Source organism: Parasteatoda tepidariorum, chromosome 2 (assembly GCF_043381705.1).
Source record: "Parasteatoda tepidariorum isolate YZ-2023 chromosome 2, CAS_Ptep_4.0, whole genome shotgun sequence".
NCBI classification, from domain to species: Eukaryota; Metazoa; Arthropoda; class Arachnida; order Araneae; family Theridiidae; genus Parasteatoda; species Parasteatoda tepidariorum.
In genome coordinates this window covers 11,123,958-11,137,329 of record NC_092205.1, presented here as the reverse complement: position 1 = coordinate 11,137,329, position 13,372 = coordinate 11,123,958, and the positions used below count along the sequence as shown (strand labels likewise).

At 29.5% G+C, this 13,372-nt stretch overlaps 1 protein-coding gene across 1 annotated transcript in view; it reads left to right on the top strand.

Annotated features, from left to right (window-relative positions):
* LOC107445638 (mediator of RNA polymerase II transcription subunit 19) overlaps positions 1 to 8,992 on the top strand; it is a 19,039-nt gene extending 10,047 nt beyond the window's left edge. The window contains exons 3-6 of the mRNA XM_016060077.3: positions 2,361 to 2,460; positions 3,868 to 3,973; positions 4,573 to 4,706; positions 8,759 to 8,992. Coding sequence (XP_015915563.1) covers positions 2,361 to 2,460; positions 3,868 to 3,973; positions 4,573 to 4,706; positions 8,759 to 8,848 — 430 coding nt within the window. The 3' untranslated portion in view covers positions 8,849 to 8,992. The remainder of the gene's footprint in view (positions 1 to 2,360; positions 2,461 to 3,867; positions 3,974 to 4,572; positions 4,707 to 8,758) is intronic.
* Positions 8,993 to 13,372: the final 4,380 nt, after the last annotated feature.

The window sequence follows — 13,372 nt, the reverse complement described above, 5'->3', positions numbered from 1 at the left end:
TTTTTTTTTTTTTTTTTTTTTTTTTTTTTTTTTTTTTTTTTTTTTTTTTTTTTTTTTTTTTTTTTTTTTTTTTTTTTTTTTTTTTTTTTTTTACTAATTTTGGTTTTTCTAATTTTGTTTCTTACTCTAATTTTGTTTCTTACTCTAATTTTCCCATTTTTTGTTGGAAACTTTGCGTTTTTTATTTCAAATCATTTTTATTTCTTTATTTTCAAGTCTGGCAAGTTTTGAAAATGGGCACTTGTTTCTTAAGTGCTTGAAATATGTCAACTGTTATTTCATATTTGTTTATTTTTTAAAGGAATGAAGTTGTCAATCAGGTTATACCTTACCACTTTAGTTTCGTAGGATTATTTATCTAAAGAAAGGTGTTGGTTGAGTATCAATTGATTTGTGAAACTATTTTAATGTTATGTATAAAAATAAATGTATGTAAGAATATGTGTGTTCTACGATTCTTGGGGGTAAATAAATATTCGGAAAAGAAACTTAAATGGAGTTATGCTATGCACATTAGTTTAGTCTACTCCACTTATTTTTCATTTAACACATGCAGTTTATAATCCTTGTCGAAATTCTACTTCAATACTTAATTAATTTTTTTGCATTGGAAAATTAAATAGAGTTTATGAAATATTCTATTTTCATTAATAAGAACAAATTTCGACTTTAAAGAAATAATTATGAATCTCAAAAAATAAATGGCATATTTTAAATTTAAATTTTGCACAGATCTCAAAGTGGTTCCAAAAAAACAGAACATGCTTTTGGACTAGTATACATATAACAGATTACTTTTAAAAAGCGAAAACAACTAAAAATATAATTTATTCAATTTAAGTATAACATAATAAAGCAAATTAAATCTCAAAATAAAAAAAAGCATACCTTATATTTTTAATTCTAGAATTATTTTGCTTAGAGCAAAAAATTTGGTACTTTGAGAATATCCCCTTGACCATTTTCACCAAACCCGAGATTATCGCCAATAGGTAGCTTCTGAGCCAATAACTGCAAATTTTATCATATTTACTGTGTAATCATTGACTAAAAAAGTTATGTTTCTTTAACATGTTGAAATATACTGTTTTATTTTTTACTCTCGCTTCAAAATTATTCGAATTTGGGACTGCACAAGGATAATGACTTGTTTGTGCTTTAATAGGATTTTTGGTCACTTGCTTTTGGACTAATATACATGTAACAGATTACTTTTAAAAAGAGCAAACAACTAAAAGAAGTGTAATTTTTTGTATAACTGGCCTCAAAGCCCAATTCGGAGTTTATCACTCAACGTTCAACTCTGTAGTCTCGTAAATATGAACTCAGCCCCCAAGACAAGACACCTGGATCAAGCATTGAGACAAACTAGCCTTTATGGAGGATCTTTTGATGTCACTAACACGCTTTTGAGTTTCATGGATCACCTATCACGGATAGCCCGACCGCAAGGGGGTTTTAACCCACAAATACCTCTACCATTGAGGATAAGCAGTGCAAGCCGAGATCAGAATTCGTATCAGCCAACTGTTTCTCAATATAATGTTTGTGTGTTTTTAAATCATTAAATTTAGTATTTTTTTATTTATATATTTACAATTACACCTGAAAAAATTTAAAGTAGCCCAACACTTAACATATGTGCATTTTTCTTTCATGTACATTTCCTTTTTATTTTATTTTTTGAAAATTTCTGAAAACATCTAGATTGCATGATATCTATGCATCTTCAACACATAAAGTTTAAGGCTTTTGCTTTTTGTGTATTTAAAATTAACTTATTGTATATATTAAAGTGCAAATGTCTGAAAAAAATACATTATTTGGAATATTTTATATCATTAAAGTAAAAATATGTTAGAGGAAAACTATTATACGGATCTGGCAGTTACATTAGAGACTATTTTTCATATCTGAAGCAACTCAAGCCATTATTTTTGGAGTCTTACTCCAGTGACAGCTCTGGTTTCAGGCCCCTACAATAAGAGCATGTCTCTTTATCAGTCAAATAAAGAATACATTCTTTACAGCTCTAAATCTTATTGTTAGTATAAAAATATATAAATTAATTTGTATAAATTTTTTCTAGTAAATATTTTTAACAATAAAAATGTGTGTCCCAAAAAGGATATACTGATAGCGCTAAATGTCTACTATAATTCAAGATACACCTTTAATATTTCATGAAAAGAAAAAGCACTTGTTGTAATATACTTGGACCTAATATTTAAATGATGAAAAAAGATAGTGGTTTCTGGAATTCTACGAAAGAATAACTAATGAAAATTTCATTTTGTATCAAACCTTTGAATTATTGTCATAGTTTCTGATTTAAAAAATTGCTCTTTTTTTTTCTTCAGTTGCTTAAAATCTCTAATTGATAAGCCACCTATTGGGGGAAAAGAACTTTTACCACTTACTGGTTCACAACTCTCTGGCTTTAGACTACACCCTGGACCGGTAAATATTTTTTTTTTCTTTTAAAACATAGATTTTTAAACCTTGTTTTTTCTTCCCTGTATGTTTTAAGAATGGTATTTGCTATTTTTAAAATTTAAAATAAGTTAAGCATTCTTTTATTATTTTCTCATTTCTTAAATTTTCTATTATGTTTAAAACATTTTAGGTTGTTTATATTATATGTGCTAAAAATTCACTGTAAGATACTTTATGTTTATTTAAAGGTAACTCTAATGTAGCCAGAGCAAAATATTTTAATTTGTCTTGGCATTATTACATATTTTCTAGTAAACTATTTTTTCCTAGTTACTCTGAGTCTATACTAATAATTTGTTACTACCTTAAGCTCTTTTAAATCTATGACTATTAAGGAAAAAATTATGCTTGTTTGTAGTTTTTTATTGACATTAAAACAATTTATGTACATAAAACTACATTACTATTGATATCTAACTAAATTAATATTGTATTTAATGCAACTGTTTATTTTTTCTTCTAAAAAACTTGTTCTTATTATTTGAATATTTTTGTTTAAATTTATATTACATATTTGGCTAACCTAAATTTGAAGCATTGTTTTTAGTACTATATACACTGTTCCACTCTTATGAAATATCAGCGCATTTGAATTTCAGATTTTGATTTGAAATTTTTACTATGAAAAAGAACATTAAAAAGAAATAATAGCAAAATCATCAACTCTCACCGAAAGCACAAATTTAATTTAATTCAAGAAAAGAAGAAAAAATCTCATAAATCGTCTTTCATATTTTATTTAAAGGCTTTGTAAATACATTTTAATGCTGAGAATATTCTTTATACATTAAGTTTGCTAACAGGAGATGGTGTAGCAATGCGACAGGCCTCTTAAATGCCAGGATACAATGAAATTGCTGAAACCCTAGAGCATGGTAAAATTTAGAGCTTCACCCTGGGCATCAGAAGAAACACAGCTCCAGTTCTTAGCAGTACTGGTACTTTTTAGAACTAAGAATGACTGTGCTGCTGCTGAATAATATTGCTAGATTTTCATACATTATTTTTTACATTGAATTGTTATATTATGAAGTTAGTAATTGTTGTTGCTTAGATTCTCAAACTATTTATAAATTTACTCCTCTTCACTATTTTTAAGTTATAATTTAAATAAAAAGAAAAGCTTAAAAATGTTTGAATTTAAAACCTTTGCTAAACTTAACGTAATCCATTAGAAAATATGCAAACAGGCTATTTCAGCCTTAATGTTTAAAGTTTAGCTTCACAAGTATAATTTATGTATTTTATTAGGTATGAGAAAAATTATTTGCAATAAAAAAGCAATTTTAAGATTACATTAGTTTCTATTAGTTTTAAATTTTAATTGTGTATGTATTTCGACTTTTTTTATATGCATCTATAATATTTTAGCTTCCAGAGCAATATAGACTAATGAGTCAACCACCACTGAAAAAGAAAAAGCATAAAAAACACAAACACAAAGGCAATGAAACTCCTACTCAAGAATCTCAGCAAGGTTTGTAGGAAAGCTTTTTTTTATGCTTATGTGTGTCAGTTTTTGTTTATTATAAGCTATACCTTATTCAAAATATTAATGTATTGCCAATAAATGTGCCATAACTTTTAGTCATTTTAGCTTAAAACTTAGCTTTTAATCTTTTTTTTTTCCCAGGTAATAACAAACAAGCATATGATGAAAAATAAAACTATTAATAACTTTATTTTGAAGCTTTCTAAAGAGGTAATATTGGCATTAAAATCATTTTTTATAATGCCTAAGTTTCTAAAAAGAAAAATATTTCATTGAAATAACTGTAAAAATGTAATTTTTTAAGATACAACATACAAAAAAAATTAACATTCCAATAATAAAATTTTTTTTCAAAACAAATTTGTCAAAAGTGCCTAAATACGTTGCGTTGTGTTTTTTTATTTTATTTTTTAAAGTATTTTATTTTGGCAATTAATAGGGGAACTGCTCTATTATTCAAGAGCGGCGTCAGATACCCATGTTACAGGTTGTGCACCCTTATTTAAGATATAACTTTGTTATTATTACAAATTTTGTTTAATATGTATGGCTTGTAAGATGTTTATTAATGCATGTTATTTCAGAGGTATTAAAACCAGCTGTGTTTGTGCCAGAAACAAGTAATGAAGGTCAGCATGAGAAAAAACACAAGAAACAGAAAAGGCATGATGAGGAGAAGGAGAAAAAGAAGAAGAAAAAAGAAAAGAAGAAAAAGAAAGTAAGTGATTGAGATTTTGCATATCAGATATAAATAACCACAATACTGTTAATTCAGGGCCTCTGCTAGCGACTGAAATGCCACTATTTACCTTGCAGCAAAATAACTTGGGCCAATATTCATGAATCTTGTCTCAGTTAGGATTCAACGCGCCGTTATTTTTCCAATATTAGCTTGATATAAACTTTTCCGATTCACCCGATATTTTACAGCCAATATCGGTCCTATATCAAATTGTCAGATTCACCTAATATTTTATATCCATTAAATAGCCAATTTAGGTTCTATATTGGCCAATGTAGACCCTATATAGGCCATTCTAGGACCAATATTAAAAAATATAGACATCCCAATATTAGTCCCTCGGTGCATATTCTTATAGGATTTATTTTGAGGCCAAGGTAAAATTGCTGCTTAGGTTATTACTAAAACCAGGGTGGCGAGTGATTGGCTACTATTTCCTCCAAAAAAAGGCTAAATAGTGACTATTTTTCAGAAAAATGTGAACTAATTATTTGAAAATAAGGAGCCATTTTAAAAAATGTTGGCAAAAAGAGAGATTGATAAATTACTACCAAAGAGAAACTATCAGAAAATGACAGGAATTTAGAAAAAATAGTCGCAAACCAAGTGCATCAAAAGTAATGTCTCAAAATCTAAATTGTGTGTAGTAATAACATTGTATTCCAAATATCATTATTTTTAAAATATTGGAATTTGGGGAACCATGTGGAAATAACTGAAAAATTCTTAATAAGTTCTGTAAAAATTATCGGTAGGCATAGATTTTTGATGGAATTGTAACAATTCGAGCACCTCGAACTATAATCACTCAAATTTTAAATTTGTGTGTCATGAAACACAGTATTTAAGTATCATAATTTGAAAAGCCTCGTAGAAATGGTTGGAAAATAATAAATAACCAATGAGAAAACTAAATGAATTAACAATGAATTCTCAAAAAAAGTTATTACTCAAATATGAAATTATATTTTTGAAAAATTATGTGTAAATGACTGGGGGGGATGATCAACAACCATCGAAAAAATAATCAGAAAGTGACTGACAATGGAATCTTCTCTAACTAAACTTGTAAAGAAGTTCAAAATCGTGAGTCGTAATCAAATTTAAAATTCCTATTTTTGTGTGTAGTAATAACATGTATTATCTTCATACAGTGAAACCTCCAGGACCTCTATTTACGACCATTTTTGGAAGGCACGGAATTCTCTCCATAGACTTTGTGTTGAAGAAAACATTTAGGAGAGACCATTAAAACCTCGCCCAGCAACCAGGCAAACATCTGCACCTAATACGGAAACAGTTCAATAAGCAAACTGAAAAAAATCTCAAAACAAAAATTTGAAACAAATAAGTAGATTAAAATGTATTCAAAATGTTTGTCTGAGGCTCTTATTTAGAGAGCTCTTTTTGACGATACAACCTCGTGTTGCAGTCAGAATGCTTTTAAGGCGAAAATTAAATTAGAAAAAAATAAGCATCTCAAACAAACAAACCTCTTCTCATCTTTTAATGCTTATTAATTTGTATAATATAAAATGAAATGAAAGCTTTAACAAAAAACATACAAGTTTATTTATTTAAAATAGCTTTGTTATTCATAATTAGCAAATTTGTTTTTGCGCATAATTTAATCAGTTGGGATCATTCTTATAGACGCTAAATTTTATTCATTGATAGTTCATTTCATGACGCGAACAGAAAAGGCATTTCCGGACCAACAAAATGACACTGACTAAAAATAAATTCATGTACCTTCGATAACAATTTTGAAATCAGTGGAGGTAACCTTTAAGAAGACCAACCTCCATCAACGATCATTTTACTGTGGAACGGAGAGTAGTCGCTCCCGAGATGTTTCACTGTATTAAAATATAATTCTGAGGAAATGATCGAAAAACTATTTCAGAAAACTTGAACTTATGAGGGAAAATCTATCACTTTTTGCGTATTTGGCCGAAATTTTTTATGTGCAGTATTCAAACAGGGCAGCTCTTCACAAATTTAGCTTAGAACAAATTCTGTATTACATAGAGTGTTGCAAAAATACAGTCTTATATTTTTAAAAACCTTATCAAAAATAAAAGCAAAATCTATACGTATTATAATAATATATATATAAATATAATAACAATGTATAAATTAATATTTAAATTAGGATTAAACAAAAACTATCGAATTCTGACATTTACCAGTAGAAAAAGGCAGAACATCAAGGCACTTTTTATCAAAATGTATAATTTTGTTAATGTAAATATCTGAATTTACTAATTATATAGTGAAGCATCCAAGCAAGACCACCTCTGCAAGACCCGCGCTAAGGTTTTCAAATTATTAACCAGTAAATTAGCCAATTATCAAAAGTATTTGCCAATTTTCGAATCTCAACAATTTTTTATGATTAATTTTTTCCCCTAAGAAACTATTTTACAGTAGTTTGTTACAGGCTTATATTATTTGGACCCAATTCTAATTGGTTATGGGATGAATCTACCGAAAATTGCTGTAATCTAATAAAAAAATACTAATTGGTTTAGAAAAATTCATTTTGGCGTAATTTTAATTTCTTTTCGGTGGAAAAAAATCATTCACCAATACTTTCACAAAAACACAATTTTATTTGCCAAATTTACGATTTCATTGCATTTTGCGAGGTGGCGAGTGCTTAGTGCGGGCTTTGCCTCTGTGTACCAATCTCCTCTATTTGCAACCACTTATGAGCGGCACGGAATTTTTTCTGTAGACTTTGTGTTGAAGTAAACTTATAGCAGCGACCATCGAAACCTCCCTCATCGACCGGACAAACCTCAAAACCAAATGCGGAAAAGGTCAAATAAGGAAACACGAAAAAGTATCAAAGCAAAAATTATTAACAAAAAAAATAATAAGTAGATTCAATACATTCGAAATATTTGTGTGAGACTCTTATTTAGAGAGATCTTTTTGACTATCTCTGAAAGAGATCAACAACTTCATGTTCCAGTCACAGTGCACTAAAGACGATGCAATGAATGTTTTTTTTTTTTTTTTAGAGTTGAATGTTAAATTAGAAGAAAAAAAGTTATTTCAGAAAAAACTAAGCATTGTTTCTTCTTCTATTGGCATGGCAGCTCTTTATGGGCCAGAGCCTTCCTTAAAACCTTCCTCCATACATAATTGTTTATTTATTAAAAAAGAATTAGTAAATTTGTTTTTACACATAATTATATCAGTAAAGGTCATTTTTATTGAAGCTAAATTTTATTCATCGATCTGGTGTTCATGATGCCAACACGAGTGACATTTCCACCCCAAGAAAATGACTCTGAGTAAAAGTAAAATTGCTTGCAAAGAAAATATGTACCTTCGACAATATTTTGAAGTCGATGAATGTAACCCCCAAGACATGGGCCCAACCTCCATTAACGCCCATTTTAATGTAGAACAAAAAGTGGTCGCTTCCAAGAGTTTTCACTGTATATGGATTTTCTTTCAATGTTATAATTAAAATCCGTATTTTATTTTGCCTAAATTTTTGTATTCCTCTAAAAATTTGGTTAAGGTAGTTGTGGTTGAACTCTCATTTGCCTCTAATTTCTTGAACTTAAATAATCTTCTTAAAAATTAGTATGTGGTTGTTATCCTTTTTTTACAGTGTCTTTGAAAATGTCTTACAAATCTCAAATATCCCTCAGAGGTTTTCCTTCTTTTGGTAAACACAGATCCCTTAACTCAGAATTACCTTATCTTGCCTTCTTTATTTCATTTTTGTGTGTCAGATTTGGTTTATGTTTGGTGTAGTCATTTTGTCTAATGTTTATAGCTGTGCTGTATGGAAACTGTTTACTGTTATATGGAAACTGTTTACAGTCTTAGTGTATAATCTACATTCAACTCCTGTAAAAAATTTTAAACTTAATCTTTAAAGGCAATTTTTCACTCGGAAAGTTTTTCCCACTTAAATTTACTAGAAATTGGAAATTATTTAAAAAAAAGGAAACTATTGTGTGTAATATAATCATGCTGATCTGAAAACATTCATTTTTCTCTAGAAGCATTGTCCTGATACTTTAACGGGAACACCAATCAATGCAACACCTGGTACTATGCCACATTCAAACATGCCTCCGAAGCCATTGTGAAAGGATAGAAAAGGAAATCAACATTCTAGTGCTAGATCAAAAATTGTTTCAAAATCGCTTATGTATTTGTTTTTTAATATTGTATAGTTATACATTTTATAAGTGTTTCAAATATGAACAAGATTATTAAATATTTATATCACATCTGTGTCATAACAATGATTTATTATTTCTTGCTTGGTGCAGAAATTTGCATTGACACTATAATTCATTTTTCTAAACTCTATTTGATTCATGTGATATATTTTTCCATTGTTCATTGATTTATATGTACTGTATCTTTTTATTTTTTCAGAAAAAATTTCATTACAGATCAAAATTAACAGAACACCAAGTCACTAAATTTTGGGAGTTAATTTTTTATTCTCATAACGGGTATATTTCTAACTAACATGGCATGATAATTAATCTAGAAAAACCTTGAGCCAAAAAAATTATTTTACGTAAAAAAGAATTTGAAAATGTTCTATATTTTTGAAAAGTTAGTTTTTTTTTTTTTTTTTTTGAAACCTNAACTTCTTACAATGAACCAATGCCTACTTTTTTTTCTTCTCTAAAATAACTTCCAGGCACTCCGTGGAAATGATTTTAATCAACATCAGTGCTTTGCTAAGTTGACCTGTAGGGACATAATTAAAACTATTATCAAAACAACCTTGGAAGATGTGCTGGCAACAAGCATCGACTAACCTCAGAATCTGCCCACATAAAATACTCCAGAGCCACTTCACAAGTGGTACCTTTTATTCTATTTTTAAACCCTTCATTATTGAGCTTGCAGAGTGTATTTTGAAGTTCATGGTTGGGTGTCTCAATGTTTTTATACCTCTTGTTTTTACCACTTTTAACTTATTTCCTTTTAATTCTACTCAATTTTTATACTTTTCATCCAGTTTTTATCTATCTCCCATTTTTAAGCCTCATCTTTGGTCCTTTGACCTTACTTTTAACTTCTCACTTTTATTGTCCTTTTAACTTTAACCCTTTTTACTTTTAACTTTATTTTGGTTGAATCACTTTAACTTTTTTTTGAAACGATTTTCATAATCTTTTACGGCTCACTACTTCAATTTTACACTGTTTTGGACTTAAATGTACTTTTGTCCACTTTTAGTGAACCTTTCAAGTAACCAACTGCTTTTAATTTTGGCCCCTACTAAGTCTCCAGTACTGCTTTCAATATTTTAAAGGCTGCCCTCCATCTGTACAAGGTCCCGCAGTGGACTGATCGATAAGACACGGTTCCCAGCAGATCACCGAAGTCAAGCATCACTGGCTGCGGTCAGTGTGCGGGTGGGTGACCACTTGGATCAGTCTGCGTTGGGACCGAGGGTGTGCGGTATTGGTCCTCGTTAAACTGTGCTACCGTAAAGTGCTCGACTTCGCGCGCAGGTCGTCGGGCTACCGGAGCGGGGGTGCCATCCCCTCCGCAGAGGATCAAAATTGTGATGGCATGTCTTAGGATCATCCTCCGGGATGTTTCCCAGACCGTCGCCAATAGCCCATTGTGCAGCTCTAGTGCGACGTAAATTAACAACAACAACCATCTGTACAAGCTCTTCCCTCGATGCCTTCGTTATTTTGTACTTAATTACTTCTGGTTTAATTGCATGAATTGCCACCTTTTAGTGATTTTTATATTGGCCATCTGACCTCATTGTTTTAATCTATTTGCTAATTATAAAGGTCATTTGGCCTGTTATTTATTTATGATTTTATTATAAGGGTCTTTTGGGTTCGGGGTCTTATGGTCCTTTTTAACTTAACTATACTTATGTTTATGTTTTATCGTTTGAAATTTGTGATTGAAATACTCATGTAATCCAAAAACTTATTTAATCTTTCATTGTAAAAGAAACTGAAGCCCTGTGCGCCTTTTCTGTTCAGATTGTTGCCAAATCGAACGTAAGTTTTGTTCTTTTTAAATAAATGCGACAGTGGGGCCTCGCAGTGTCCCTCGACCAGCACAGTTGGTGCGAACCTGAGCAGGTCTATTGCGGCGACGGGTGAGATATTTTTCCGTATACTCTAATTAGGGTAGTTCGGAGTTAGACTTCACCTTTTCTTTAAAGCGACCAGCATTTTTTAACATTGGAGTAATCAGTTCCACTGTTAAGTGCTGCTGAGCATTAGTGTTATGTGTCAAATACTCAGTTATCTTCTAACGCTGGCAATATTAACTTGAAAAGTTAAGTCTGGCATCTCACAATAGCCATGGAGTTCAAGAATCCACAAATCCGTGACCAACAGCATAATGGTGGCAATGTTTTCAACATTGCACCGCGGCCGCCTTTACTTCCCAAACAAGCTTTTACACATTGATCTGAAGCCATATGGGTTTCAAACTGCCACTGACAATAGAACCCATTCCTTAACCTGTACTATTATGGATCAGAAAGAAAAAAATGCTATTTTCTAACTTCAAAATTTTTTGGAAGTGACTTTTATAGAGAAAGTTTTAAAAGTTGAAAAGGTTTTTAGAAAAAAATACCTATTTACCCCTTAACTCCAGTGAAATCCATTTTCCATTAAATATAATCATATTGTTTTATTTCTATCATTTAATTAATCATAAAGACACTATATATGTGTGTAAACATGATAATAATTTAAATTATTCCTAGCTACAATAGTGTTTTATTGCATTGTTTAATTACGTTCTTGGAATTGAAGTATTGCTCATTTGTAATTATTACTTTTCCTAAAATTTATTCATTAATTATTATGTGAAGCATTTAAAGAGTAATTGAACCCTTAAAAATTGAATTTTTAATATATGACTTCTTTAAAATTCAATTTTATAAAAAACTATTCAACCGATTTTTTTCAAATTTCTTTTTTTGCCCTATGAATTTATTCTTTGAAATGATGTAAAAATTTTTAAATCTCACAATTCAAATTTTTCTACTGTTATTAAATTAAATGATAAAAATAGTATACTAAATAGTTATCAAAAATAATTCTTTGCATGGAATTATCTTTGAATAAACGAATTCGATTATTGTGTGCAATAATTCTTGAGATATGATGAAATACCCAAAAAGTAAAATTAACTTTAAGGGGTTCAGACTTTAATTACTGTTCTCCTGCTCAAGCTATTGGAATTATATTTCCCTGAATGCACCCTCTTCCTCTATTTTGAGGGGTGCTAAAAAGAAAAATTTATTCAAAGAAAATAAGTTTTTGTATTTGATTTTGTAACTTAAGATATCGTCTGCTCTAATTTTTTGGCATATTTTAGATCACCTGCTCAAACCATTAAGATTGAGTTCTAGTAGTTGAAAATCCAATCATTAGATCAAAAAATATTCAAAGTGATTAGTTTTTTTAATTTCATACATTGTATAGTTGATATGGCACCTCCTTTCAATTTTGTAAAATTTGTTATGTGAACTGGAAAGCACCCATTCGTAATACCTTATGAGTTAGCGAGAGACGTTAAAAAGTATAGAAATATTTTTTATAGGGCAATCTTTAAACATTTGGATAATTTATACTGTAATAGGAAAAATTTTTGCTGAACACTAGATTATTAGTTTAGAATCATTTTGCTTCTTGCTCAACATTTTAAAATAAGACAAAAATCAACTACTTATTAAATCAAAAAAATAAGAGAAAATTATTTTCGTGACTGTTAATTACAATTTATTAAAATTTAATAATGTTAGTAGAGCAGCAAAAAATTCTTTGTAATTTGAGAGAAAACATCAAAACTTATTTAATCATTCAATTAGGAGGAAAAGAAGCAACAAAATTGGGACTTTGAATACTGACTTTTCATTTTAAATATTGGTCTTTTGATTGTAGTGGGGGATTAAAAAAAATAATTTCAATCAAAAAAAAATTTAAAAGCCATATATTTAAGAAAATATAGCTAAAGAAGATAAGGAAACAAAAATTACATGGATCGGATGTATAGAAAGTAAAAATCGTCAACGACTTAAAATATCTGTTATTCTAGGTATTAAAGTTAAACCTCAAACCATGATAAATAAGTAATAGTCAATGCACCGAATACTGCTATATAAATAAATAGTAATAAGACCAAAAGAGATTAAAAGATTCCAAAGCGTTTTTGCTATTTGCCTGACTAGGAAAACATACCTTCTCTGAAATAGGATTGAGGTGGTACTATTATATGCTGTATAAAAGTTGATACTCCAAAAACTTAACATTTTCAAATCACAGATTCTAAATTCGTTATATATATATATATATTAGTTCTGCTACGAAGTTCGAAAGATAGATTTAGTCTTAAGAATGTCCTTTTACTAGAATCGTCACTTTATTGCCTATAATGAGGTATTATTTTTAAAAAACTGTATTTTGTAGAATAGGGATGTTTTACAGGAGAATGACAACAGAAACTGTGGTATTCCTCACTTTTGAACTTTAAATCTATGATAAGAACGTCAAGTGAATCTGATCTTCAAAGCATTTTATTAATCCAACAGAATAGTGGGAATTAATAGGTTTGCCATTCACAAGATTAAAAATTTGCTCTTTTTTTTTCTCTCTAAAATT